At 64.7% G+C, this 26,622-nt stretch overlaps 1 protein-coding gene and 1 long non-coding RNA gene across 3 annotated transcripts; one reads left to right on the top strand and one right to left on the bottom strand.

Moving 5' to 3' along the window:
* Positions 1-3,810: 3,810 nt before the first annotated feature.
* GNA11 (G protein subunit alpha 11) lies at positions 3,811-13,645 on the bottom strand. The gene is made up of 7 exons (XM_055128586.1): positions 13,450-13,645; positions 6,478-6,662; positions 5,264-5,418; positions 4,934-5,062; positions 4,700-4,829; positions 4,340-4,493; positions 3,811-4,053 (listed from the first exon to the last, which is right to left on the bottom strand). Exons 1-7 carry the CDS (start codon positions 13,583-13,585, stop codon positions 3,863-3,865), a joined length of 1,080 nt encoding a protein of 359 aa, XP_054984561.1. The 5' UTR covers positions 13,586-13,645; the 3' UTR covers positions 3,811-3,862.
* A 417-nt stretch (positions 13,646-14,062) lies between these two features.
* On the top strand, positions 14,063-24,846 carry LOC129402216 (uncharacterized). 2 transcript variants are annotated; one of them, XR_008628588.1, is made up of 4 exons: positions 14,063-14,509; positions 15,100-15,181; positions 17,387-17,466; positions 24,424-24,846. It is a non-coding gene; the product is annotated as an uncharacterized LOC129402216 (long non-coding RNA). The 2 variants fall into 2 exon arrangements; XR_008628587.1 differs by lacking the exon at positions 24,424-24,846 and adding an exon at positions 19,372-20,393.
* Positions 24,847-26,622: the final 1,776 nt, after the last annotated feature.

Raw genomic sequence — 26,622 nt, 5'->3', positions numbered from 1 at the left:
TCTTCCTTGTTGCTGCAGCTGCCGCGACCTGAGGGGCTGCAGGCTGGTCAGTGGCGCCGGGGACTTGCCACCCCACCCCAACCCAGAGGGACCTGGACCTGCCCTGTGCCTCCACCCTTGCTTTAACATCCCTTTAGGACCTTTGGGAAACAGACCGCTGCTTGTGGGGGCCACACCGACAGTGCTCGGTGGTGACTCCTGGCTCTGTGCTCAGGGCTGACTCCTGCCTCTGTGCTCAGGGATCACACCTAGCTTTGTGTCCTCAGGGCTGATTCCTGGCTCTGTGCTCAGGACTGGCTCCTGGCTCTGTGCTCAGGGCTCACTCCTGACTCTGTGCTCAGAGGCCCCTCCTGGCCCGGTTCTTACCACTATACCATCCCTCCGCATACCTTTTTTTAAAAAAAAAATTAAGCAAAGTAGGGATGGATCGATAGCACAGTGGGAAGCGTGTTTGCCTTGCACACAGCCAACCCGGTTCGATTCCCAGCATCCCATATGGTCCCCTGAGCATTGTCAGGAGTAATTCCTGAGATGCAGAGCCAGGAGTAACCCCTGTGCATTGCTGGGTGTGACCCCCAAAAAAGCAACAACAAAAAAATTAAGCAAAATAGCTTTTGTTTTCTTGGGGGGCCTACACCTGGCAGGACTCAGGTTGACTCCTGCCCCTGTGCTCAGGGATCACTCCAGACGAGACTCGGGGGGACTCTGTGGGGTGTGGGGTGCCGGGGCTTGAACCTGGGTCAGCTGCACTTAAGGCAAACGACCTCCCCGCTGCCCTACACTGCATCCCCCCATTCTGAGTTTCAAAGGGGTGGGTGGGCGGCAGAGAGGGCGACCCTGTGGTTACATGACGTGACCGGTGTGTTCCGGGTTGGTGTCCAGGTTCGGGACGCGCCTTCCTGACCGCAGGACAATTCCACTAACCTGTGTGTGCTGACCAGGTTCAGATCCCACCCATATGCATTGGCCAGAGCGCACCTGGGCGGGAAGCACGGGCGAAAGGCGCCACCTGCCGGCCGCGAGCGGCACGACATCCAGGCGTGCGGGGAGAGGGACGGGGCGTGGGGGGGGAAGCTGGGTCCGGCCCGCCACACCCGGTCCAGTTCCGTCTCAGACTCCTGGGCCCAGGGTCCACCGGCCTGCACCTGTGCGGGGCTGCACCCAGCTGCCCCGGCTCCTGCCACCCAGTCGTCTCCATCATTGCTCGCAGCGCGCGGGTCCCCAAGTCCAGGCGTGCCCAGGCGCGGCCGCTGTGGGCGGCCACCAGAGGGCGCGCGTGAGCTCATGCTCTGCGCCCCACCTCCCCCCTTCCCTGCCTTGTCACCTGCCCTCGACCCAGCTCCTCTCTCCTGCTGGAGGTCTACCCCCAAGTCGGGGCTCTGGGCATAAGACCCTAGCAGCCTGCCCCACCGCCCAGCCCCCGTGGACAAAGCTCCCCAGGCCTTGGCCAGGGCAGGTGGGCAGGGAAGCGGGAAGCCCCCACGGGACGCTGAAATGGGGGCTGTGCAGTATAATTCAGCAGGGGCAAAAGGTGGGTGCCGGGCTGGAGCCATAGGACAGCAGGAAGACACTGGCCGTGTTGTGGCCAACCCGGGTTCGATCCCCAGCACCCTCAGCGACCAGGAGTCAGCCCCCGGCACTGCCAGGTGTGGCCCCAAAGACCGCATGGAAGGGGCACGGGCTGGTCTCGGCCCAACCAGGTCACAGGGGCGGGTGGGGGGCTGATTGGGGGGACAGGAAGCAGACACACAAGGACATATCCTGGGTGCCCAGGAGGGGAGGTACGCTGCGGGGGGGTGGGCTGAGGAGGGCCCAGTTCTGGAGGCAGGAAGAGAAGTTTCTGGAAGCTTGGATCGGGTTGGGAGGGCCAGTTTTGTGTTGTCCGGGGTCAAGGAGAAGGACGAAGGACGCTGCTTGGGGACCGGGGCGCTGGCCCCAGAATCGGGGTGTTCCCCTCCACGCCCCCTTCCCGCCCAGAACATTCCCGCCGGCACTCGAAACCAGGCCCAGGTGAGGCCACTCGGGGCAGGTCCCTGGGGGCCACAGCCCTGGGCGGGTGGTGCTGGGGTCCCCACCAGCCACAGGGCGACCCCCACCCCGGCTCACTCTGATCCCCACCCCCCCCACGCCCCCTGTGCCCGCCCAGGGAATAAGCCAGAACAGGCTTTAGGAACGAAATTTATTCCAATTTAAAACAATTCATTTCAGGAGAAATATATGAAAAAATTGATTTCTTAGGGTGTCTCTGGATTAAGGGGTCAGGGCCCCGACGGGCGCGGAGGGGGACGCAGCTGGGCCTCCAGGGGCGGCCTCGGCCCCGCCATCACGCGCGCCTGACCAGACATGCATTTCAAAGGACAAAAGATTTAAAAAGAGCATTTTCCTTTTATAGAAGAGTCTTCTTTTAAATACTTGAAGGACCATGAAATAGTCTGGAGCCTCACGCGCCGCGGCATGGTACAAGGGGCGGGGCCTGCCGGCGCCCCGCCCACTCCCTGCCAAGCAGGGCGGAAGGGTGGGGCGGCCTTGGCACTACGCAGAGCCCCGGGCAGGGGCGCAATGACACTGGGGTGCAGGTGGGGGGGAGGTGACACTCCCCCCCGCTTTGGGTGAAAAATGGAATTTCGTGCATGCGGTTGGGGGGTGGGGTTGCGGGGGGCAAGCCCCCCCCCACGCCGACTCGGACTCGGGGGACCCCGAGGGGCACTGGCACGGGCGCCTGGCGGGCACGGGGGCTGGCGGGCCGGGCCTTGGCACACGCTCCTGGGAAGTTAATACTGCGGGCGCCCCACCCCCACGCGCGGGCGCCGACGCTGCGGGACCCGGGGGCGCTGCCACCCGGTGTCCCCAGCGGCGGGTGCTTTGGCGAGTGGCACGCGGGCTCCCCAGGGGGACACATGGCACAGTTGGGGGCCTTCCAAGGGACCCCGGGGAAGCTGGGGGTGGAGGGCCTCGGGGCGGGGGGCGGGGGTGTCAACGCTGGCCCCGAGGGTCGCTTTCATGTTCCCCGCCTTTCCTTTGCATCTGCTGGCAGGGGCGGGGGGCTCCCCCTGGGGGCTGCGGGTCCACTGCTTCGTGCAAACGAGCAGCACGCGAGCCCCACAGCCCCCCAAAACACTGTAGTGCGTCTACACTCGTAGTGTGGCTCCATCCGGGCGCCGCAGCCGGGTCCCGGACCGCGGAGGGCAAAGTGCGGGTGCGGGTGCGTGCGCCGTGCTGGGGTGGGGGTGGGGGTGGGGGGCGGGCGCCCTGTGCGCGGGAACCCGCCTGCACTGGGGACCCCTTCCTCCCACCACCCCCCGGGGGCAAACCTGAGAATATTCTGCCACAGCCCCCCAAATTGGTCACAGAACAGCACAGGGGTGCGGCCCCAGGCTCGGGGCTGCGGCCTTCTCGGTCCCCCGGGGGGTCATGCCGAGGGGGGCGGGCGCCGTCCCCAGGGCCCCCCCCCCCCCCCGGCGCAGGGCTGGCCGGCCGTGGCCCCCCAGCACTGCGCCCAGAGAACCCCGGGGCCACCCCAGGGGTGGGGGCCGGGCACAGCAGGAGGGGGCGGTGGAGGGGGGCGGGGAAAGGGGGGAATTTCTCGGATCTTTTTTTCCTCAAAAGAAAAAAATAGTTAGGCACTTCCCGGGGCGGGCAGCGGGCGCCCCCCACCTGCACTTCTTGGAGTCCGTGAGCAAACCGCGGTGTGATCGCCAATAACTTAAAAAAAAAAGGCCCAACGTCCCAGTCCGGGCCGGCGGGCGCCAGGCCTCTCACCACCTCCACCTCCTCCTCCTCCTCCTCCTCCTCCTCCTCCTCCTCCTCCTCGCTGATTTTTTTTTCCTTTTTGTTTTGTAGAAAAGCGGCGGCGCGCGCGGCGTCACACCAGGTTGTACTCCTTGAGGTTGAGCTGCAGGATGGTGTCCTTCACGGCCGCGAACACGAAGCGGATGTTCTCCGTGTCCGTGGCGCAGGTGAAGTGCGAGTAGATGATCTTGTCGCTGTCGGGGTTCAGGTCCACGAACATCTTCAGGATGAACTCGCGGGCGGCCTGCGCGTCCCGCTGGGGCCCTGCGGGGGTGGGCGGGGTGAGGGGGGGCCCTGGACCAGCAGGCGCACCTGCACGCGCCCCCCCAGGCCACCCCCACTCACCCCCAGACCCAGGCCCCGGCATGCTCCCCCCTAACGTGTACACACGGGCACACGGACATACATGTGTGCGTGCACGCCACACAGGCCGCACACAGGGACAACCCTGTACCTTGCTTACGTCACACGTACACAGCCCCACCCGCGAGCAGCACACGCCAGCTGCACACGTGCCCGCCCCGGGCCGGCAGCGCCCCCGCGGGCTTACCGTCGAACTCGGGGAAGTAGTCGACCAGGTGCGAGTGCAGCACCTTGTCCTCCAGCAGGTCCTTCTTGTTGAGGAAGAGGATGACGGAGGAGTTGTGGAACCAGGGGTAGGTGATGATGGTGCGGAACAGCGCCTTGCTCTCCTCCATGCGGTTCTGCGGGCGCGGGAGGCAGCGCTGGGGTGCCACGGGGGCCTGGCGTGCAGCCCCCTTCCCCGGGTCGGGGTCCCCCAGCCCCACCCTGCCCTGCGGACCCCACCCTGCCCTGACCCCGCCCACTGACCCCGCCCACACCGACCCCCCCCACACCCGCACTGACCTCACCCCTGCTCTGACCTCGCCCTGGCCCCTCCCGCACTGACCTCATTGTCCGACTCCACCAGCACCTGGTCGTACTCGCTGAGGGCCACGAGGAACATAATAGACGTGACGTTCTCGAAGCAGTGGATCCACTTCCGGCGCTCCGAGCGCTGGCCCCCCACGTCCACCATCCTGCAGGTGGCGACCCAGGGCTCAGGCACCGCCCTCCCGGGACCCCGCGGGCCGGGCACCGCCCACGCTCCCCCCAGGCCGGCGGCCGAGCCCTGCCCGCCCACCTGAAGATGATGTTCTCCAGGTCGAAGGGGTACTCGATGATGCCCGTGGTGGGCACGCGCACCCGCAGCACGTCCTGCTGGGTGGGCAGGTAGCCCGAGGTGGCGATGCGGTCCACGTCTGTCAGATAGCTACGGGGATGATGGGCGTGGTCAGGGAGGGATGGGGCGGTGCTGGAACAGGGGCGGGGGCAGGGAGGGGCAGGGTGTGCTAAGGGTGATGTGGGCGGGGTTAGGGATGTGGTGGGTGGGGTCAGGGCGATGTGGGGCGGGGTTAGGGAGGTGGCGGGGGCGGGGCGGGGGCGGGGTCAGGGGCGGGGCCGCCACACTCACTACTTGGCCGAGTCCGAGAGCTGGTACTCGCGGCGCCGGTCGTAGCACTCCTGGATGCCCGGGTCGCTCCACAGCGTCTTGATGGCTGCCACATAGCGCTGATCGAACGTCGTCACCTTTTCCACGTCCACCTCGCGGATCAGCAGCGCGTTGGCCTGCGGGAAGGCGCCCCCAACACCGGCTCTCAGGGCCCGGACGGCCACCCCACCCCCCAGCACCTGCGGGCCCCAGGACAGAGGCACCAGGAGCTGCCCAGAGTTGGGTCCTCGCACCCCCCACACACGCACAGGCAAACACGCACAGCACACCCGTGCTCATACCCACACAAGCACACCCCTGCACACGCGTGTGCCCCATGACATGTGGGCGCCCATGTGTGCAGCAGTGGGTCCAGGTCACACACACAGCCCCCAAGCCTCCGGACGGGGTGCCTGGGGGGCCCACGGGGCCCAGAGGGAGGGTGCGCCTGGAGGCCGGGCCCCCACCTGCGGTGTGTGGGCATGGCCCGGCCCCCAGTGGCCATGCTGTCCCCTGCCTGGGCGCGGACTCGGCGGTGCCCGGCAGTGGGTAAGAGTCTCCTGTAGATGCTTCCCCGCAGCCAAATGCTGCCCCAACGCGGGTCAGCTGCGCTCTGGAGGCCACAGAAGGGCACCCCCAAGAGGAGGTATCGCCCCTGCCTCCCCGCAAACCAACCAGCAGAAGCCGGGCAAGCTGGGCACTGGGCAGGGTCAGGGACAGTCTGGCCTGCACACGCCACACACGTGCACATGCACATGTACGGCACATGCAGCACGCTGCAACATACACATCATACAACGCGGCAAGCACGGCCCCAAGCAGACGTCAAACATGCACACACGACATACTCGCATCACACCGATCATACGTTTGCACATGCACACATCACACATGCCGGGCGCCCATCAGGCCCCCACCCCCCAGTGACCCACTGTACCCCACCCACGGCCTCGTGCTCCCCTGCACCCCCGCAGGTGCCGCCAGGTTCCCCAGCACTCAGAGCAGAACCAGACCTTCAGACCCCACCGGGACTGAAACATCTAGAAGAGGCCCGAGGGAGGGGCGCGGGGGCTGCTGCTGGGCCTTCCTGCCCCTGGGGGAATGTTTTGGAACGGGGGCGAGGCTAGTGGAGGCAGTTTCTGGGGGTGGGGCCAGTACCAGGGCAGAGCCAGTGTCCGGCGCCGGGGCGTCCTCACCTTGTTCTGCTCGTCCTTGTAGAGGATCTTGAGCGTGTCCATGGCGCGGATCATGGCCTGCATGGCCGTGAAGATGTTCTGGTAGACCAGCTTGGTGAAGCCGCGCTTGTCCTCCTCCGAGTAACCGGCACCGTGGATGATGCGCATCTGCTTGATGAAGGTGCTCTTCCCGCTCTCGCCCGTGCCTGCGGGCCAGCAAGGGTCAGGGCCGCGCACCTGGCCGGGCCCCTGCCCTGGCACCCAGGCCCCTGACCCCACGCTGCTTGCTCCCTGGTGTGACACAATGCACTGGCACCCCGCCCCCGCCCGTTTCCTCTGGGACCCCTCCCCCCACCGGGGGCTGGGAACCAAGGGAACGGTCACACAGCCGGAACCCCACGCCCAGCCCCACCAGCGCCAAGGGGCGTCCCGGCTGCCGCCCTCCTGGAACCGAGCACAGCTGCGGCGCCAGAGCGTCCAGAACCCCCTTCCCCAGGCGTGCACCCCTAGTCTCTCCCAGAGCTGCCGTCACACAGCGAGGGGTTGCAGTTCCACCCATAGCCACAGGAGGGCGCCCGCGCCCTGCACCCCTGCCCCCCCAAAGCCACAGGAGGGCGCCTGCGCTCTACACCCCCACCCCCTCCCCAGGAAGACCCTAGACCCCGATCCCAGACCCGCTCTGGGCAGTGCCTGGCACTCCTAGGAGTGGCCCCTGGGTCCCTAGGCCAGCCTCCTGCGGAGCCCCACGCGCCCCATGGGGTCACTCAGAACCTCTGGGTCCCTCTGCCCAGCCCCGACAATGCTAGGGGCTGAGCCCCCCTCCCCAGGAAGCCCCTCCACGCACGGGGGCCTTGGGGTCTCTGCAGGTGGATACCCCTAGCTTCTGCAACCCCCCAAAGCCCCAGAGGACTCACCCCAACCCAAAGCACTCAGCTCTGCCACACATGCGGGGCTGCAGCCCCCCTCCCGGGGGCACTAGCGCGGGAGTGCACCCGGGGAGCCCACCTCACTGCACGACAGGGTGGGGGCGACTCTTAGGGGGACACTGCATCCATAGATCTCCTGTGGATACCAGGAGTCTGGGAGTGGGGAGGGGGGAGGGGGCAAAGCTCAGGTGTGGGGTGGGGGTCGGGATGGGTGATGTCGAGTCGGGGGAGCCTTCGTGCCCAGAGTCCTAACGCGGGGACATCGGGCACAGGCCTCACAGAAGGTACACGGGGGAGGGGAGGCTGACACGCACCCCACGCGCACGAGCCCCCAAGTACCACAGACATACACGCACACGCGGATACACGGAACACAGGGCAGTGGCCACGCACCGCCGTGAGCACGCGGGGTGGTGCGGAGGTGGGTGCGCAGAGGCACCCTGAGCCCCACCTGGGTCAAAGGGCGATGTGCATGCGCCCGGGACAGAGGGGATTGTGCGTGCGCGTGACCCAGACAGACGGGGATACAGGCGGCACAGGGGACGCGCATGCAAGCACGCCCGATGCAGAGGGGGACAGAGGGGACGTGCACGTGCGCGCCCGTGAGAAGGCACTGTGCGTGTACGGCCCAGGACAGAGGTGGACAGACGGGTCTTGCGTGTGCTGGGCCAGAGGGGGACGTGCGCGCATGCCCAGAAGGCAGCAGGCAGGAGGGGCAGAGTAGGACAAGGGGCTTCCTCGCCCCGCGGCCCTCAGAGATTCTCAGAGCTCCACCCAGGGGCTGGAGCGATAGCACGGTGGGTAGGGCGTTGGCCTGGCACACAGCGCCTTGGGTTCCATCTCCAGCATCCCAGATGGCCCCCCAGCACCGCCAGGAGTCATTCCTGAGTGCTGAGCCAGGAGTAACCCCTGTGCATCACGGGGTGTGACCCAAAAAGCAAAAAAAACAAAAAACAAAAACAGCTCCACCCCAAATCTGAGTGGGGGTTGCCCGGGGCCACCCTCTCACCCCAGCTGCGGGGGGGGGGGGGCAGAGGGAGGGAGGGAACCTGCTCCTCGTCCCCTTTGGGGATGCCTACCCGCAGGGGGCACGTGCCCAAAGTGAGTGGGGACAGCATCAGACCCCAGGAAGCGTTCCCAGGGCCCCAGGACCCGGGCAGGGGTGCGGTGGGAGCAGGGTGGCAAGGAGGGAGCACGAGCAGAGGGCAAATCCTGGGGACCCCTCCCCCAGGAGGGAGTGGGTTGCTGGCAGGAAGGGGGCGTTTCCATGGGGGTTTTGAAAAACGCTGGCGGTGGGAGGGGCCTGTTGCTGCTGGGGTGGGAGGGGCACCTGGACCCAGTGACTGTGAAGTTTAGGCCTTTACAAAAAAAAAAAAAAGGAGAGGCTGGAGCGATAGCACAGCGGGTAGGGCGTTTGGCTCACACGCAGCTGACCAAGGTTCGATTCCCAGCATCCCATATGGTCCCCTGAGCACCGCCAGGAATAATTCCTGAGTGCAGAGCCAGGAGTGACCCCTATGCATCGCCGGGTGTAACCCAAAAAGCAAATAAATAATTTTTTTTTTTAAAAAAAGGAGCAACAGAACAGCTGAGGGGGTGCTTGCCTTGCACGGGGTGACCCGAGTTCGATCCCGGTACCCCACATTCCCCCCTCGCGCCAGACGCCAGCGCTGAACACCAAACAAGACCTTTGTAGGGGTGGGAGAGACGCAGGGGGTGAGGCTCGAGTCCCCCACGGGGCGGGCGCGGCTCAGTGCCCAGCACCCCCACATGCTGGGGGGCCCCCCGGCATGCCCAGGAGTGCCACCACCACGCAGGGCAGGGCGCCCCGAAGGAAAGTGCGTCCACGGGCGCCTGGTACCGAGGAGGCCCAAGAAGCAGCCGAGGCCACGGAGCAACGCGAGCACAAGAGCTAAAACACTCCTGCTGGCCCCGGCCTGGGGTCCCGGGCCCGGGCCCTGGGCGCCACGCGGCTCCCCTGCAGGGCCAGCAGTTGTGTTTTTAAATTAGTTTTAGCTTTGGGGGCTAAAGCACAGCAGGCAGTGCTCAGGAGTCACCCCTGGCGGTGCTGAGGGGGGGCCTCTATGGGATGCTGGGGAGTGACCAAGAGTCGACCGTAGGGAAAGTAACGGCCCTCCCTGCTGTCCGCTCGCTACAACCCCTACAGCATTAGGAAGCGGCGACTACACCCGCAACAGCACCGCAAGGGGGCGCTACCGAGCACAAGCAGAAAACGCAGGGCTGGGGACAGGCACGTGCGTGCGCATACACACGCACGCGCGCGCACACAAGCTCACACGTATCTGCACGCTCACATGCACACCCACCCGCACGCTCACACACCCACACACGTACACACGCACCCACCCGCACGTACACACGTGTTCACCGCAAGCAGTTGTGCCCTTATAACAGCCCGCACCCACTCACAAACCCACTCACAAACACCCGCACGCACAGCCGCGCTCACACGTACACACGCACCCACCCATGCCTACTCACGCACACAAGCACCCACACACCCCTGCAACCCACTCCGCACACCCCCGCACCCATTCACGCACACGCGTCCCCTCATGCACACCAACACCCGCACGCACAGCCGCACCCATTCACGCACACGCGTCCCCTCATGCACACCAACACCCGCACGCACAGCCGCACCCATGCACGCACCCACACGTGCACACGCCCAACTCCGGGGCCGCGGGGACGGGGCGCTGGGAAGCCGCGGGGACTCCGGGCATCTCCGCAGCCGGCGGGACTTCGACCCAGGCGGCTGGGCCCAGCGGTCCGCGGGCTCCCGCCACGCCCAGCAGTGGCCGGAGCAACCGGGTGTGTTTGCCACGCGAGGCCCGGCCGCCGGTCGCCAGGGCCGGCCCCACGCCCACAGTGCGGCCAGGGGGGCCTGCCCCTGTCCACTCGCCCCGGGCCAGCTGGCCGCTGCCCACTGTGCCTCTCCGGGGAGCCCCCCACCTCTCCCCACCATCACCGGGGCCCCAAGCCACCCTGAGTCGGGCCTCAGACCAGCTGGACCCCAGGCCCCAGCATGGACCTTCCCCCAGGGAGTGAGGGGGGCGCCCAGCGGTCACTACCCGGATGAGGCGTCAGCGCCCCCCCTCCACTGGGGCCAAGAGTCCCTCGGACCGCGCCTGCCACAGGGCCAAGAACCCGAGACTCGGCCACGGCGTGTGCGGGGGTGCCCAGCGGACACCCCCAGGCTAGGCGGGCACCCGCACTCCACGCCGAGGCTCAGGCCTGGCCCCCTAAATGTGGGAGGAAGGGAAGCCCCAGGCCCGAACCGCTGCAGGCGGCATGGGTCCGGTCTGAGACTGGCGCAGGCAGGGGGGCCGAGACCCTCGGGTGTACCTGGGGCCCTTGGTCGGGGCGCGCAGGGCTTCAAGGGGCCGCAGGCGTTGTCCCGGCCCCGCCGGCCTCACCCCTGCAGGTCCCGCACTGGGCTTGGGGCTCCTGTGGACCGGCCACCCCCACTCCGCAGCTGGGGGCCCGAGCAGCTGGGAGGGGGTCCTGGGGCCAGCGGCAAAGAAAGGGCGGGGACGGCACGTGTGGGCGCAGGGCCCAGACACCAGGAGAAGCACCTGGGGGCCCCGCGCCCTCGGCGGAGTAGGGGGCCACCCCGCGTCTGGGCACCCAGCCAGGTCCCCTCAGGAGGCAGGAAACTGAGGGATGGGGGGTCTGAACCCCCCAGCTCGCACTGACTGAGGGTCTGGAGGCGTGGCTAGAGCCCGCCCCCACGGAGAACCGGCGGGGAGGGGCCCAGGAACTGGGGTGGGGCGGGGCCCCAGCGGCAGAGGACCTGGGCCGCGGTGGACAGGCGCCGGCCGCTGGGGTGTGCCCGGCCGCCTGCCAGGCCGCGCGGGCATTCCCGGTGGCGCTGCCCCGGCCCCTGGGCCTGGGGAGCCGCCTGGCCGCCCTCCCTTCCCGTGGCCACCACGCCCCGCTGCCCGATTCCCGGCTGTTCCCCTGCCCTTGGGCGGACAGGAAGCCCCGGGCCAGTGCCCGCGCTAGGCTTTATTTAGCAGCTCCCGGCAGCCCCGGGTCCCGGGAGGCCCGAGTGTCCATCGGCTGGCGGCAGAGGGTGGTCTCCGGGACCCCCGCCCCAGCTCCCCACGGCCCGCCCCTCCCGCCGCAGGGCCGCGGGCTTCCTGGCCACTGCCCTGGGGTCCCTCGCCCCGCCCGAGCTTCCACAGCGGGGGGGAATCCGCGGGGGTCACGGCAGGGTCTGGCCCGGAAGCAGGGGCTCCCCTCCCGGGGGCGCCCTGGGCCAGAAGGAGCCCCCCCGGAAGAAACAAACTCCCCCTTAATGGGCAGAGCTGGGGCAGCCCTGGCCCGGGACACACCCAGTCCCATCCCCAAGCTCCTGGGGGAGGGACGCCAGCTCCCAGCCCCCCTAAACTAAACGGAGCACTGGGAGAAAGCAGGAGCATGGTGGGGCGCATGCCCAGGAAGCAGCTAGGCCGCCGGCGTATGCACCCCCAGGCCCCCCTTGGACTGCCGCCCCTCAGGGCACAGGGAGAGGGGACAGACCACAGGTTCACATTCCCCGAGACCCCCCCAGGAGCCCGCCCACACCTGTACCCAGGTCACATGGGGTCCACTCCCGCACCTCCTGCCCTGTCAGGCCTTCCCAGATGGGAAATGCCCGGAGCCTTTGGCCCCAGGGGTTCCCTCCCACCTGCCACCGTGACCACTGCCCCTGGGCTCCTGTCCCCCCCTCCCAGCGTCCATTCCCCGGGTGTGGGTGCATCCCCACGGGTCACAGCTGCTTGGGTCACCGGGACAAGGGTGGACAGGGGAGGGGCGTGGGGGTCACGCGGTGCCATCCCCAATATGGGACAAGCCAGTGAGGGCCCGGGGGCAGGAGGCCTCAGGGCCACTCCCACGGGGTGTCCAGGCCTGGGGGTGGCCCTCCTCCCGTGGTGGCGCGCCCAGCGGGGACCCCAGAAGGCGCAGGAGGGCAGGGCCCCGTGTGTTTGGTAAACGCCAGTATTTGGGGTGCAAACACTCGGCCCCCGGCTGGGCCAGCCCGCGCCCGGCAGCAGGTGGGACCTGCAGAGGAACGCGGTCTGCTCCCGCCCCCCTGGCCTCCCCCACGGCCGGACGCTGCCGCCGCCACACTGCAATGAGCCCCGGTGGGCAGCGCCCACTGGTGGGAGGGCCCAGGGGCCCAACCTGGCTGGACCCAGACACCTGGGGCGTGGCTGACCGGGCTCGGGAGCCGGACAGGGCACGGCTGGGGCCCCCCACTGCAGAGCCCGCCCCTCACCACACATGCCCAGAGGCTGGACCCAGCCTGGCAGGAGCTAGGGACCAGCGGGGTCAGCTGCTGGGGGGGGCAAACATGGGCCAGGACCCCTCCTGTGTGACTGAGGGGGACCGGGCCCCCTGTGGACACCTCGCAGAATCCCATGGACGACTTGCAGTCAGCGCCCCCCGCGGGCGGCACCTGGGCAGAGTTCTCGTGGTCAGGGTTCCCGTGGACACCTTGCTGCAGTCAGGGTCCCAGGGACACCTTGGATCAGGGTCCCCCGTGGACACCTCTCGGCCGCCTCCACCCCCACGCACGCCCGCAGGCGCCACACACACCCCGCTGCCCCTGTGGCCCGGCGGGCCCCACACACGCCCCTCTGGTCCTGCTTCCCCACTGCCCCGCACGCGCCCCGCCGGCCCCGCTGGCCCCGCACACGCCCTGCTGGCCCGGCCGGCCCTAACACGCCCCGCCGGCCCCGCACACACCCCGCTGGCCCGCCGACCCCGCCGGCCCTGCACACGCCCCGCCGGGCCCGCACACGCCCCGGCTGGCCCCTCCGGCCCTTACACGCCCCGCCCGCCCCGCACACACCCCGCTGGCCCGCCGACCCCGCCGGCCCTGCACACGCCCCGCCGGCCCCTCCGGCCCTTACACGCCCCGCCGGCCCCGCCGGCCCTGCACACGCCCCGCCGGCCCCGCTGGACCTGCACACGCCCCGCCGGCCCCGCACACGCCCCGCCGGCCCGCTGGCCCCGCCGGCCCGCACACGCCCGCCGTAGGCCCGGCCCCGCTCACCCAGCAGCAGCAGCTTGAGCTCGCGCCGGGCGTCGCGCTTGTCCCGCCGCAGCTGCTTCTCGATCTCGGCGTTGATGCGCTTGGACTCCTTCACCTCGTCGCTCAGGCAACACGCCATCATGGACTCCAGGGTCATCGTCCCGGCCACGGCCGCCCCGGCCGCCCCCGCCGCCGCCGCCGCCGCCCCCCGGCCGGGCCCTGGCCCGGAGCCGCCCCGGCCGCGCCCGCCCGGCCCTCGGCGCTCGCGGGGCCCCGGCCCGCCCGGCTCGCCCGCGCCGCCGCCCGCGCCGCCGCCCGCCCCGCTCGCCGCTCGCCGGCCGCCCGCGCCGCCGTGGCCACCGCTGCCGCCGCCGCCGCCGCCAACTGCAGCCGCCGCGACCGAGCCAGCGACAGCGCCGCGCAACCGAACGCGAGCGGCGAGCGGCGCCGACGGGCGGACGGCGTGGCCAATGACGGGGGCCGCGGGCGGCGGGGGCGGGACCGCGGCGGGGAAGGGCGGGGCGATGTGCCAACTGACGGGCAGGGAGGCCAATGGCGGGGGCGGGCGCGCCGCGGGGGCGGGGCCGCGGCCTGGGGGAGGCGGGGCCTCGGCGCGGGCGGGCGCGCCCGCGGGTTTGGTTGAGCCGACGTGGGAAGAGGGACGCTACCTCCGGGAGCCGGGGCGGGGCCGCCCGGGATTGTGGGAATGTGGCGGACCCGGAGGCCCGTGGGGCGGCGCTCCGGCCGCGTCGGGCCGCCGCTGCGGCGGAGGGGCGTGCGGGGGACGGCCAGACGCAGCCTTCCCGGGATACCCTGGCGGCGCCTGACCGGAACCCAGCTCTGCACCCACCCCATTCCGCTAAAATGGGTGCAGGGGAGCATGCATGGGAGCATGCATTCTGCTAACATGGACGCATGCATTCCGCTAACATGGAAGCATGCCTTCCGCTAACATGGGAGCGTGCCTTCTGCTAACATGGGAGCGTGCCTTCTGCTAACACGGAACACGCGTGGGAACATGCATGGGACGCCTCCCATATACCGGGCCGTGGGCATCAATGAAGTGGCGGCTGTGTGCCAGGTGCGCTCCAAGCATAACGGAGCGCCTGCTGCATGCATGCACCAGCCGTGAATGCCGAGCCTCCTGCATACTCTGTGTGCCTCAGGCATTGGGCACCTGCGGTGTACCCAGGCACCACCCTGGTATACACGCCACGCCCGCTGTCATCCCCAGCGCTGCCGTGTGCCCGGTGTGAACCCCACATTCCAAATGCAGCATAGTGGGGGGTCGCTGCTGGCCTTGCACATGGTCCACCGGAGGTCGATCCCTGGCATCCCACAGGGTCTCCCTAAGCCCCGCCGGGAGTGATCCCTGGACACCACCGGGTGTGACCCCAAAACAACAATATGGCATCGACGTATATAAGCCTGGGCCCAAACGCTGATGCAGCGCCGACTGTGTATCTGGTGTGCGCTGGGCATGATGCAGCTACTACAATGCGCCTACTGCATTCTAGGCGTGAAATTTGTGTAGCTGAACCAGACGTGGCTTGCAAACAGGACGATGCTTGATGTATTCCAGCGGGGCTGTCATTAATACTTAAGCAGCCTTTTTTTGGGGGTGGGGGGGGCAGGTACCACACAGTACTAGGCACCTTGCTTTGCACTCAGGGGTCACGCCTGGCGGTGCCTGGGATCAATCCTGAGTCTCCTGGGCAGGGTCCAGCAAACCTTCGCGTGCTGGGCAGAGAAGGTAAGAAGCTCCTTTGGCGTTCCTGGCGCTGGGACCAGGAACCTGGGTCTGGATGACACCTGTCCCAGCCCTGACCTGGGGTGGGGGCCCCCACTCCTCGCCTCCTCTCCTCACCTGGCCCCTCCCGGACCCTTAACAGGCTGTTCTCCGTCTCCAGATAAGCCCCAAGAAGGGTCAAAGTCTGGTTTCTGGGCGGACTGGGTGTGGGGGAAGATCAGCTCCTTGCCTCGAAGATCTTCTGAAGCTGCCGGTTGACCTGTCCCCCACCTCGGCCCAGCTGGGAGGGGCGGAGAGTGCCCCAGATCTGCCCCTCGGAGAGCTGGAAGCGCTCCTCGGAGAACAGCCAGCCAGGAAAAGTGACCCAGAGAACCGCCCCCCCTGCCCGGGGCTGGACTCTCCGGCCGTCCCCAGAGCCCGCCCCGTGTCCTGAGATCCTTGTCAGCCTCTTCCCTACGCCAGCCAGACTCCGGGGCTGCTCCTGGTGGTGTGCTTGGGGGACCACGCGGGCCGGGGCTTAAACCTGGGGCTCCCCACATGCGCTGCCCACACTCCAGCCCGGCCGGGGCCCTCTCTGGGTCCCTCCCCTCTCCCTGGCCCCAGGATGCTGCGTTTCAGTGCGGCAGGTGCCTGCCTCTCCCAGCCCCCTCCCGGTACACAGTCCGCACTCAACAGACTGGCGACTGGAGACCGAGTCCCTAGGGCGCACGTTGTCACTTTGCTGCTTTATCACCCACCGGGGCCCAGTGGCCTGCGGATCTGCCCAGGTGGCCCTGGGATTCTCCGTGGCCAGCACAGATCCCGGGGTCTTCCCTCAGCACCCACGCGGCCACGTGCCCGTGCTGCCGAGCGCGGCCCCATGCGTGCGTGCGTGCATGCGGCGTGAACATGGCCCCGTGTACGTGCACGCGTGGGCAGCGGACCGCAGATGGGGTGCGTGCAGGGGGCGTGGATAAGAGCGCGCGTGCGTGTATACGGGGCGCGCATGCGTGTACATGGGGCGCGCATGCGTGTACACGGCGGACATGGTGGCGGGACACGTGTGCGTGCGCGTCTCCGCGAAGCGTGGCGCAGAACCTGGACCCTCTTCATTCCTTGCCGGGGCTCTTGCAGCCTCCGGGGACCAGGACTGGACTCAGGGAACTCGGGGGACCCGGGAAACTCGGGGAAAGGATTCCGGGGATTCGGCACGCGGGGTCGGGCATCCAGGCACCACGCCGTCCCACCCCGCTAGGACTGAGCCCTGAGCACCCGGCCAGGCAGAGCCAGGATCACTCGGTGTGCCGCCCCGAGGGACAGGCAGGCAGACAGACAGACAGACACAGACGGGCAAACAGGCAGACAGCCCTGATACTGTACGGTGGGTCTGGTCCAAGTTTGTGAGACCCCAGGAGCACCCGGGTCCCCTGAGGGCACACCCACGTGTCTGAGCCCTCTGTCTCTCTGTCTCTGACCAGTCTCTGTCTCTGACTCTGATTCACTCTGTCTCACTGTCCGTCAGTCCCCATGTCCGTCCGTCTGTCTGTATCTCTCCGACTCGCTGTGACCCAGCGTCTGTCTGTCTCCCGGCTGGCCTTGGTCTTGCTCACTCCTGGGCCGAAGTTGCCCCATCCCCTGCTGTGACCCCGTGGCCGGGCCACTGACGGTGTGGCCTGGTTGACTGATATTGCGGGGAGCAGCCCCGAGGGGCCCCCAAATGTACTTCTCCTTCCTTACCTTCCCTTCAGGCCTTCAGCCCCACAGCGCCGGACGGCACCTGCTCTTCCATTTTCCGGGGGTCAGTCACGTCGCGGGGGGGCAGGGAGGAGGCACTGGGGTGGTACATAGGCCTTTGTGGGGAGGCCTGGGCAGTGCTCAAGGGTGCAGGGGGGCTATGCACGCTGCGGGTGGGACCCCGACTGTGCGTGAACACGGGGCCCTGACCTCTGACCTGGCAGCCCTGGGCTCAGCCTCAGAGACTTCAAGACTACAGACCAGGGGGCTGAGTCAGGGATTAGTGGGGTGCAGATCCAACTTCTTCCCTCGCATCACCATCCTCTGCTCCACCCCCAGGGGGTCCCATCGCCAGGGAGAGAGTGACCCCTGGGTCCCCTAGTCTCCAGTTGGGGCACACCGCCACCCCAGGAAAGCCCCCAAATTAGAAACAAATGGACTCAGAGAATGACTTCCTTCTTCGCTTTGTTTCCGTTTTTCTGGCCACATCCTAAGTGCACAGAGTTCACCCAAGGGGAAGTTCGGGGAGACCTGGGGCGCAGGGACAAAACCCAGCCCTCAGCCCTACCAGCCAGGTGAGACGCGCATGCACGTCTGTATATGTATGTGTGTGTACATGTGCATGACTACGTGTAAATGTGTGTATGTGTATCAGTGTGTGCATGTGTGCAAGTGTGTATATGTATATGCACATACCTCAGCCAGCCAGGTTCCAGCAACCAACGAGGGCTGAAGAGATGGCCCAAGGGTTAGCGCCTGTGCCCAGGAGGAGTGAGGTTCTGGGTGCCCGCCCCCTGCACTGGGACAGCTGGCCCTGAGGCTCTGCAGCCAGTCATCAGCCTGCAGGGACCAAGCCCCCCCGCCCCCACCAAATCAGTCACTAAACATGCCACACACGAAACCAGACGCAATTCCAGACGCTGTCAGCCCCCACCTTCTCCTTGGAGAGGCCCAGCTGCCTGGAGGCCTCGGGGACAGCTGGGGACAGCTCCCTCAGGCCCGAGTCCAGACATCCTGCTCCGACAGAGACCAGGGTGTCCTTGTTTGTTTGGGTTTGGTTTGGTTTTGGGGTCACACCTGGTGATGCTCAAGGGTTACTCCTGGCTCTGTGCTCAGGAATCACTCCTGGTGGGGCTCAGGGGACCCTATGGGGTGCCGAGGATCGAACCGGGTCAGCTGTGTGCGAGGCCAGCATCCTCCCCGCTGTGCTATTGCTCTGGCCCCCTAGCTAGCTGTGGTTTTAGAGCGAACCAGAGCCAGAGAGCACAGAAGCACACACAGACACACACAAACACAGGGACACACATGGACATATACGCCACACACATACATACACACACATACACACATCACTCACACATGCACACGCACACGCACATACATGCATGCTTGCACACACACTGATACATATATACTTATACAACATGCACACATGCAAACATACATATGCACACACATATACATGCCACACATACACACAAATACACATATATCATTCACACACATACATACATGCACACATACAGACACACACTTGCACACATGCACACACTGATACACATAAATGCACACTCACACACATGCACACACCCAGCTGTCTTCTGCAGACACACTCTTGGATCACAGAGCTGAGAAGGGGGGCACAGCCCCCCACCTTCCTCTCCAGGGCTCAGGATGACGAAGGGGGAGCGGGGAGGAGCCTCGAGATGCAGGAGCCCCAATAAAGCCGGGGGGAGACTGAGGCCCGGGCACGAGGCGGCGCGGCCGATTTCCGCCCGTGGAGATGGCGATCACGGGCCGCCCCGCCCAGGGCCCAGAGGGACGAAGTCCAGCAGCGCTGCTGCACCCGGCGGCTGGGGGCCCCACCCGCAGCTCCCCACCCTCCCCCGGGACTCAGGCCTCCGGAGCGGGGTTTATGAGGGGCGTGGGGGGACCCGGGCCTGAGACCAAGGCCGGCTCCTGGCACCAAGTCGGGAGCAAAGGTGATGGCCCAGCCGGGGTCAGATTCCACGAGTCTCACATCCCTGCCAAATGGGGGGCGGAGGGCACCCCAAGGTCCCCGCCAGGAGACCAGCCAGGGCCGCGCAGACACGCAGGCAGAGAGATCAGGGTGGGCCACGCCGGAGCCCCCACGCCTGGGACAGCCAGAGTATTTGTCATTTTTGGTCATTTTTGGTTATACCCGGTGGTGCTCAGGGATCACCCCTGACGGGGCTGAGGGGACCTTGTGGGATGTGGGGATTGAACCCGGGCCGCATGCCCTCCCCGCTGCCCCGTCTCTCTGGCCTCCCAGGGCATCTCTTCGATTCCTTCTCTGTTTTGCTTTATTTCTTTTCTTTCTGTCTTTGAGCTCAGCTGGCAGTGCTCAGGGGTTCCTCCTGGCTCTGCACTCAGGACTCACTCCTGGTGGCACACGGGGGCCCTGACCCACCTTATCCTCTGTGCTATCTCTCCAGCCTACTTCCTCCTCTGTGTTTCAGAAACAGAAAGTGCAGAAAGCCCACAGGTGTCTGGTGAGCCTGAGTTACAAGTGGAGAGACCCAAGTGATAGCACAGTGGGGAGGACATCTGCCTTGCAGACGGCTGACCGGGTCAGTTCACAGCAGCCCGCGGGGTCCCAGAGCACCGTCAGGAGTGACCTCTGAGTGCAGAGCCAGGTGTCAGCCCTAAACACGGCCGGGGGTGACCCAAAAACCAGAAAAAAGAAGAAGAAGGAGAAGTCACTTGGGTACTTGCCCTGTGACCTATGACCTCTGTGCCCTCTTTATTCCTGGATATTTATTGCTCCGCTGAAATAAAGATGCAAGACACGGAGATTTGTATGGGGATGTTTAAAGCGGTCTTATTTGCTTGATAAATCGGTTTTGATTTTTTTGGGCCACACCCAAAAAAGTGCTCAAACCTTCCTCCTGACTGCACTCGGGGGTCACTCCTGGTGGGACCCTATGGGTGCTGGGGTTTGAGTGAACCTGGGTCAGTTGCCAACACCTTCCCTGCTGTCTTACCGCTCCAGATCACCAGCATTATTTTACTTTTATTATTATTAATTTTTGCTTTTTGTGTCGCACCCAGTGATGCACAGAGCTTACTCCTGGCTTTGCACTCAGAAATTACTCCTGGCAGTGCTCAGGGGACCCTATGGGATGCTGGGAATCGAACCCAGGTCAGCTGCGTGCAAGGCAAACGCCCTCCCTCTGAATTATCGCTCTGGCCCTCACCTGCATCATTTTAATGAGCTGGTTCTCCTCCTGAACGCCCAGGCAGGCTGTGTGACTTTACAGGGTGGCTAGCCCTCTCTGAACCTCCTTTTCTTCAAATATTTTGTTTTATTGTTGTTGTTTTGTGGCCACATGCTCAGGGCCGACTCCTGATTCTGTTCAGAACTCACTCCTAGCAGTGGTTAAGGGGCCCTCTGAGGTGCCAGGGATCGAACCCGGGTCCGCTGCATGCAAGGCAAGTGCCCTTCCTAGCACAGTATGGCTCCAGCTCCAGTAGTTTTTTCTTTTTTTCTTTTTTAATCAAGACTTTATTTGAGATTTTTTTTTTCTTTTTGGGTCACACCCAGCAATGCACAGGGGTTACTTCTGGCTCATACACTCAAGAATGACTCCTGGCAGTACTCGGGGGACCCTATGGGATGCTGGGAATCGAACCCCGGTTGGCCGCATGCTAGGCAAACGCCCTACCCGCTGTGCTATCGCTCCAGCCCCCCCAGTAATTTCTATCTCCTGGCACTGGAGAGCTTGCCCCAAAGGTGAGCCCACGCTTTGGATGCTGGATGCAGGGTTAGATCCCCGGCACCCCATTGGGTCCCCTCAGCACTGCCAGGAAGGACCCCCAAGTAACCCCCAAGCCAGAATTAACCTCTGAGTACTTCTGGGTGTGCTCCAACCCCCTCCCCCACACCCCAAAAGAATGTCCCTCTATCAAGAGGCACCTGGAAAAGGGTTCTGCGTAGCTATCTGGTAAGGCAGGTCTATGTCACTCTTGTCATCACACCTGGAGCTGCTCTGGGGTGACTCCTGGCTCTGCACTCAGGACTCACTCCTGGCGGTGCTCCGGGGACCTGAAGGGGATGCTGGGGATTGAGCCCGGCCGGCCGCATGCAAAGCCAGAGCCCTCTGCGCTGTCCTGTAGCTCTGGCCCCTGGACGCAATGCAGCTTCGGACAGTGCCCACCTGCAGGGGGGCAAAGGCCATGACCCCCCTGGTGCCAGCCAGTCCTGACCCCCTCCCTCTTTCCAGACTCAAGGTCCTCCCGCTGCTCTAGGGGCCTGGTCCTGCCAAGGGGCCTCTGCACATGCTGTCCCCGCCCCCCGCCCCCGCGTCTGAATTTGCCTCCCCCTCCCCTGCCCCGCCCCCTTCTGCCCCCTCCCCCAACCTCACAGTGCGGCTTCAGTTCCGCATCGCTAGAATGAAGGCCCCTGGCGCCCTCCCCGCAGTGTCCACCAGAGGGCGCGCGTGAGCCCCACTGTCCACCCACAGTTCGTTCTTCAAAGACCACCTCCCTCTTAGGGTCCCGCAATCCATCAGGAGCCAGCCTGAGCACTGCCGGGTGTGCCCCCAAAAGACAAAAAATAATTAGATGAAAATAAAATCAAAAGCTCTAACTAGAAGACCAGGAGTAAGGCGTTTGCCTTGCACAGAGACTCCGAGTTCCATCCCTGGCATCCCATAAGTTCCCCAAGCACCAACTGGAGTGACCTTTGAGTACAGAGCCAGGAGTCAGTCCCGAGCACTTCTGTGTGAGCACCAAACCCAAAGCAAATGAATAAACAAATAAACAAGGGGCTGGAGCAATAGGGTGGCAGGGAAGGAAATTTGCCGTGCTTGGGGCCAGCCTGGGCTCTATCCCGGCACCCCACAGGGTCCCCAAGCACTGCCGGGAATGGTGCCAGAGTGCAGAGCCAGGAGTAACCTCCGAGCGTCACTGGGTAAGCACCCCCGCTAAATATTTTTCTCGAACTGAGGTGGTGGTTTAAAGGGCTTTTTTTCTTTCTTTTTGGGTCACACCCAGCGATGCAAAGGGGTTACTCCTGGCTCTGCACTCAGGAATCACTTCTGGCGGTGCTCGGGGGACCCTATGGGATGCTGGGAATCGAACCTGGGTCAGCTGCATGCAAGGGAAACGCCCTCCCCGCTGTGCTATCGCTCCAGCCCCTCAAAGGGCTTTTCATGATGGAGTCTGGGGGTCAATCCAGCACCCCAGGGGACCCTCAAGCACTTCCAGGAGTAACCCTGAGTGCCTCCAGCTGAGGCCTCAAATGAACAGTCTATGGTTTGGGTAAGGCATGTGCTCTTCTCTACTGAACCACATCCCTACCCCGAGGTTGCATCTTATTTATTTATTGGGGAGCGGGGGTGCCAAGCAGTGTTCCAGGGGCCCAGGGGCCACACCTAGGAAGGCTCAGATTGCCCCCTGCCATGGTTCTCCTCAGCCAGCCATGCTGTGGGCTGGGAGCTGCTCCCGCCCAACCCTGCTCGGGAGGTCCCCTGGTGCCCGGGATTGAATGAAGGGCCGGCAGCACGAAATCCACATGCAATCCTGGCATCCATATCGCCTGAGCCCATGAGACTGGGGCAGGATAGCATGTCAACTGCACATGGAAACATTAAAACACCCGGTTGGATCCCATAGGGTCCCCCGAGCACCACCAGGAGCAATTCCCAAGTGCAGAGCCAAGAGTAACCCCTGAGCACCGCCAGGTGTGACCCCCAAACCAGGGCCAGCAGGGCCAGTGTGGTCCCTCTTTCCCTCACTGGCGTCGCCGGAGTATGTGCCCTGGGGGACGCCCGGACGGTGCTGCCAAGGGTTAATCCGTTTTTTCTTTTCTTTGTTTTTCGGTTTGGGGACCACACCTGGCGATGCTCAGGAGCTACTCCTGGCTCTGCACTCAGGAATTGCTCCTTGTAGGCTGCAGGGAGCGAACTCGGGTGGACTGCGTGAAACACAGATGCCTCCGCTCTGTCCTAAGGCTCTGGAGGCGTCTGGAACTGTTTCCTTTAGGGGCAGTGCTGGCGCTCTCCTGACCCCCTAGAGGTTGGAAATGCCACTCTGGGACGGTGGGGGGTGGGCCTTAAGGGTCCAAGAACTGCGGACTTAGGTACACTTGCCTGCACAGGCACTTGCACACACACACAAACATGCACAAGGGCACACGCACACACACATATGCACACGTGCACAGGCACCCACACACACATATGCATACATACATTCACACATATGCATACGCACGGTTGCATGTGCACAGGCACATGGGTACACACACAGGCACACGTGTACATACACATGCACACACACGCACACACATGCGCATGCATGCACGCACAGGTAACATGGGACCATGCACAAGCACACAGATATGCACACATGCCCACGCACACATGCACACACATGCACAAGCACACACATGTGCACATGCACACACATCATACATGCACAGGCATGCACAAGCACGCATGTACAGGCACACACATACCTTACAAGTGCTTTTTTTTTTTTATTTGGCTCCACCTTGGCAGCGTTCTGAGGCTTATCCTGCCCTAGTGCTGGTGGTCGCTCTGGCCGGTGCCCTGCGGGGGGCCCTGTGGTGCGGCAGAGCCAACCGGGGCCCTTCCACACTCGTGCTCGGGGCCCAGAGTCCTGCTGCACCATATTTGTCCCACACCCGTGCCGCACCTGGGAACCCAGCTGGGCTCCGCCGGAAGCAGCTCGGGCCTGCAAGACACGGACCTCTGGCGAGGCTCCCGACTTAGAGGGGAAACAGAGGCAGAGGCGCTGGGTGCGGCAAGGTCGGACCCCAGCCTGGCCTGGCCCCGCTGCCCCCGGCAGAGGTGTGGCTGCTGAGGGGGCATCAGAGCTGCAGGCCGGGTTCCTGCTCCTTATCAGCCCCCGCCCCTCACACCCCCGCAGTAAAAGTTGCCCCGTTCCCTGCGGGGCGAAGGGTGAGGGCGGCAGATAACCGGGGACACGTGGGCACAGGCAGCCCCGAACCCTGGACGCCAGGAGTAAGGGGCAGCCCCTCTTCAGAGCTCCCTGGCCCCACCCCTTCTGCAGGACAACACAGGAAGTGGGTTCTTGGATGATCCCAGGCCCCGCCCCCGCGGTCACCTGTCTCCCAGGTAGACCCCAGACTGAGCGGGCCCAGCCAAGGGGGATGGGCAGCTCTGAGGGCGTGCACCCCAGGGGCCGCGGTGAGCAGGTATCCACCAACTGAAACCCCAGTGGGAATTTCTCTTTTTTGGGGGAGGTGTTGGCTTTTGAGGCCACAGCTGCTGATTTTCAGGGGTTACTCCTGGCTCTGCACTCAGGAATTACTCCTGACGGTGCTCAGGGGACCATATGGGATGTCGGGGATCAAACCCGGGTGGGCTGTGTGCAAGGCAAACGCCCTACCCACTGTGCTATGGCTCCAGCCCTCCAGTGACAAAAGATCACAGAAGTGACACTTTTGGGGGGTAGGGGATTGCTTTTGTTCGGGGGGACCACACGTGGTGGTGCTCAGGGCTGACTCCTGGCTCTGTGCTCAGGGAATTACGCCCGTCGGTGCTCGGGCGACCCTCTGGGATGCCGAGGATCGAACCCGGGTCGACCGTGTGCAAGGTAAGCGTCCGCCCCGCTGGACTGTCGTTCTGGCTCCAACTTTTTGCAGGTGCAGTTTCCCGGGTGCTCCAGGCCTGAACGCTCGGGCATGCATACTCGGGCACACACAGCTCTGGGCACACACCCCAGGCATGCACAAAACCCAGGACTCGCGGTTTTGGGCACGCACACTTGGGCACGCGCGGCTCCGGGCACGCACGCTCGGGCACACGCAGCTCCGGCTCGCAGGCTCGGCTGGGCTCAGCCCCCGCATCCGCTCGGCGCGGGGCGACGCTGCCCCCGTGTGGACGGCGGCGGGAGTGCAGCCTCCCCGCGGGGGCTCCCCCCCCCCACTGTCCAGACGCGCCCTGCCCAGTGGAGCCCGACAGCGCCACCTGCTGTGTCCGCGGAGTCCCCCCCACCCCCGCCCCGCCCCACCCCCAGCCGCAGCGGGGTCTTCCCCTCCTCCCCGGCCACGCGACCGTCCACGTGCTTCCGTGGACACCTGCCCTGGTGCCTGCTCCTAGTTGGGGACTTCTGGGGTTCTGAGCCGCATCAGAGCCTCCCAGTAGGTGACGGCCACAGATGTTCCCGGACCTACTGTCCTCAGACACGAGCCGCCCGGTTAGGGGACCCACCGACCCTCCCAAAGAATCTCAAGACTGGGGCTGGAGCAATAGTACAGCAGGTAGGGCTTTTGCCTCACATGGACCCGGGTTTGATTCCCAGCATCCCATAGGGTCCCCCGAGCACTGCCAGGAGTAATTCCTGAATGCAAAGCCAGGAGTAACCCCTGTGCATCGCCGGGTGTGACCCCAAAAGAAGTAGGACTGTCCAGAGAGGTAATACAGCCGGGAGGACACTTGCATTATCCCCCCCCTCCCCTCGATCCACTAAACAGACTAAGGGGGAGGGGGCTCGGGGACCCCCAGATGGACGTGGCGGGCATCAGCTAGATTAGGGGTCCATTCTGCTCTGTCCCGTGAGCACAGATGGAAACTCACAGCCCCCTCGAATAAATTCAGGGTTTGTTCGTCCAGACTCTGTGGGAATTCCTGACCCCGGAGTCACCGTCTGCTTGGGGGGAGGGGGAGAGAATCAGCACCCACATCCCCTCTGCACTGTTTTTGTTTTGCTTTGGAGCCACACCTGGAGATGCTCAGGGGCCCCATGTGGCACCAGGGATGGAACCTGGGTCGACCACATGCTGCTGTCTCGTGGCCCTCGGGTCTTCTGAGAGGGTCGGTGACCTTATCCCAGGCCCATCCTGGTGACCCTGGTGAGCTAATCACCCTGGTCCCTGATCCTCTTGGCTCCCCACGATGGGGGATAGGAGATTAGGGTTTCCATATATAACTCGGGGAGGGGGGAATCAATTTGCATCATGACGAGTTCCTGCAGAATATTACAGGTGTTGGGGCCGGAGCCATAGCGCCTCGGGGAGGGCGTTTGCCTTGACGTGGCCGACCCGGGTTCAATCCCCAGCATTCCATAGGGTCCCCCGAGCACTGCCAGAAGGAATTCCTGAGTGCCGAGCCAGGAGGAACCCCTGAGCATCGCCGGGTATGACCAAAATAATAATAATAATAATAATAATAGAATACTGCAGGTGTTGCTCAGAGGAAATTTTATTTTAAAAATCGGGGGAGTGCACATAGGCTGCCTGAGCCCATGTGCTGCTTATGCCCACGTGGCGAGAGCATGTGGCGCCCAGCATCTCCCCTCCTGAGATGTGGACTTTCATGCTTTCATGTCTTAGCGCTGGGATGCGTGTAGGAGCTCTCGCCGCCCTTGGAGAAGCCCGGTTCTCTCTCGAGAGTGTTACTCTCTCACTTTTTCTCCCTCCTTCCCCTTCCTAAACACCTCCAAAATAAAATCTGTTTTTACTTAAAAAAAAATTTTTTGGAGAAGATGCCAGAGCCATAGTACAGCGGGGAGGGTGTTTATCTTGTACACGGCAGACCTGGGTTCGATCCCCGGCATCCTGTAGGGTCCCTTGATCAGAACCAGGGGTAAACCCTGAGCATCTCCGGGTGTGGCCCAAAAAGAAAAAAAAAAAAAGGAGGAGGACTGTGCAGAGAGGTAATACACCCAGGAGGACACTCGCCCTGCACAGCACTGACCCGGGTTCCACCGCCAGCACCCCA

This window comes from Sorex araneus, chromosome 2 (assembly GCF_027595985.1).
Source record: "Sorex araneus isolate mSorAra2 chromosome 2, mSorAra2.pri, whole genome shotgun sequence".
Lineage (NCBI taxonomy): Eukaryota > Metazoa > Chordata > Mammalia > Eulipotyphla > Soricidae > Sorex > Sorex araneus.
This window is presented reverse-complemented; position numbering and strand designations above follow the sequence as displayed.

Coding starts and splice junctions, on each gene's coding strand:
- GNA11 (XM_055128586.1), bottom strand. CDS start 13,585: ATGACCCTGGAGTCCATGATGGCGTGTTGCCTGAGCGACGAGGTGAAG. Junction 4,830..4,933: donor CTGGAGAACATCATCTTCAG/GTGGGCGGGCAG, acceptor CGCCACCTGCAG/GATGGTGGACGTGGGGGGCC. Junction 4,494..4,699: donor TGGTGGAGTCGGACAATGAG/GTCAGTGCGGGA, acceptor CCGCGCCCGCAG/AACCGCATGGAGGAGAGCAA.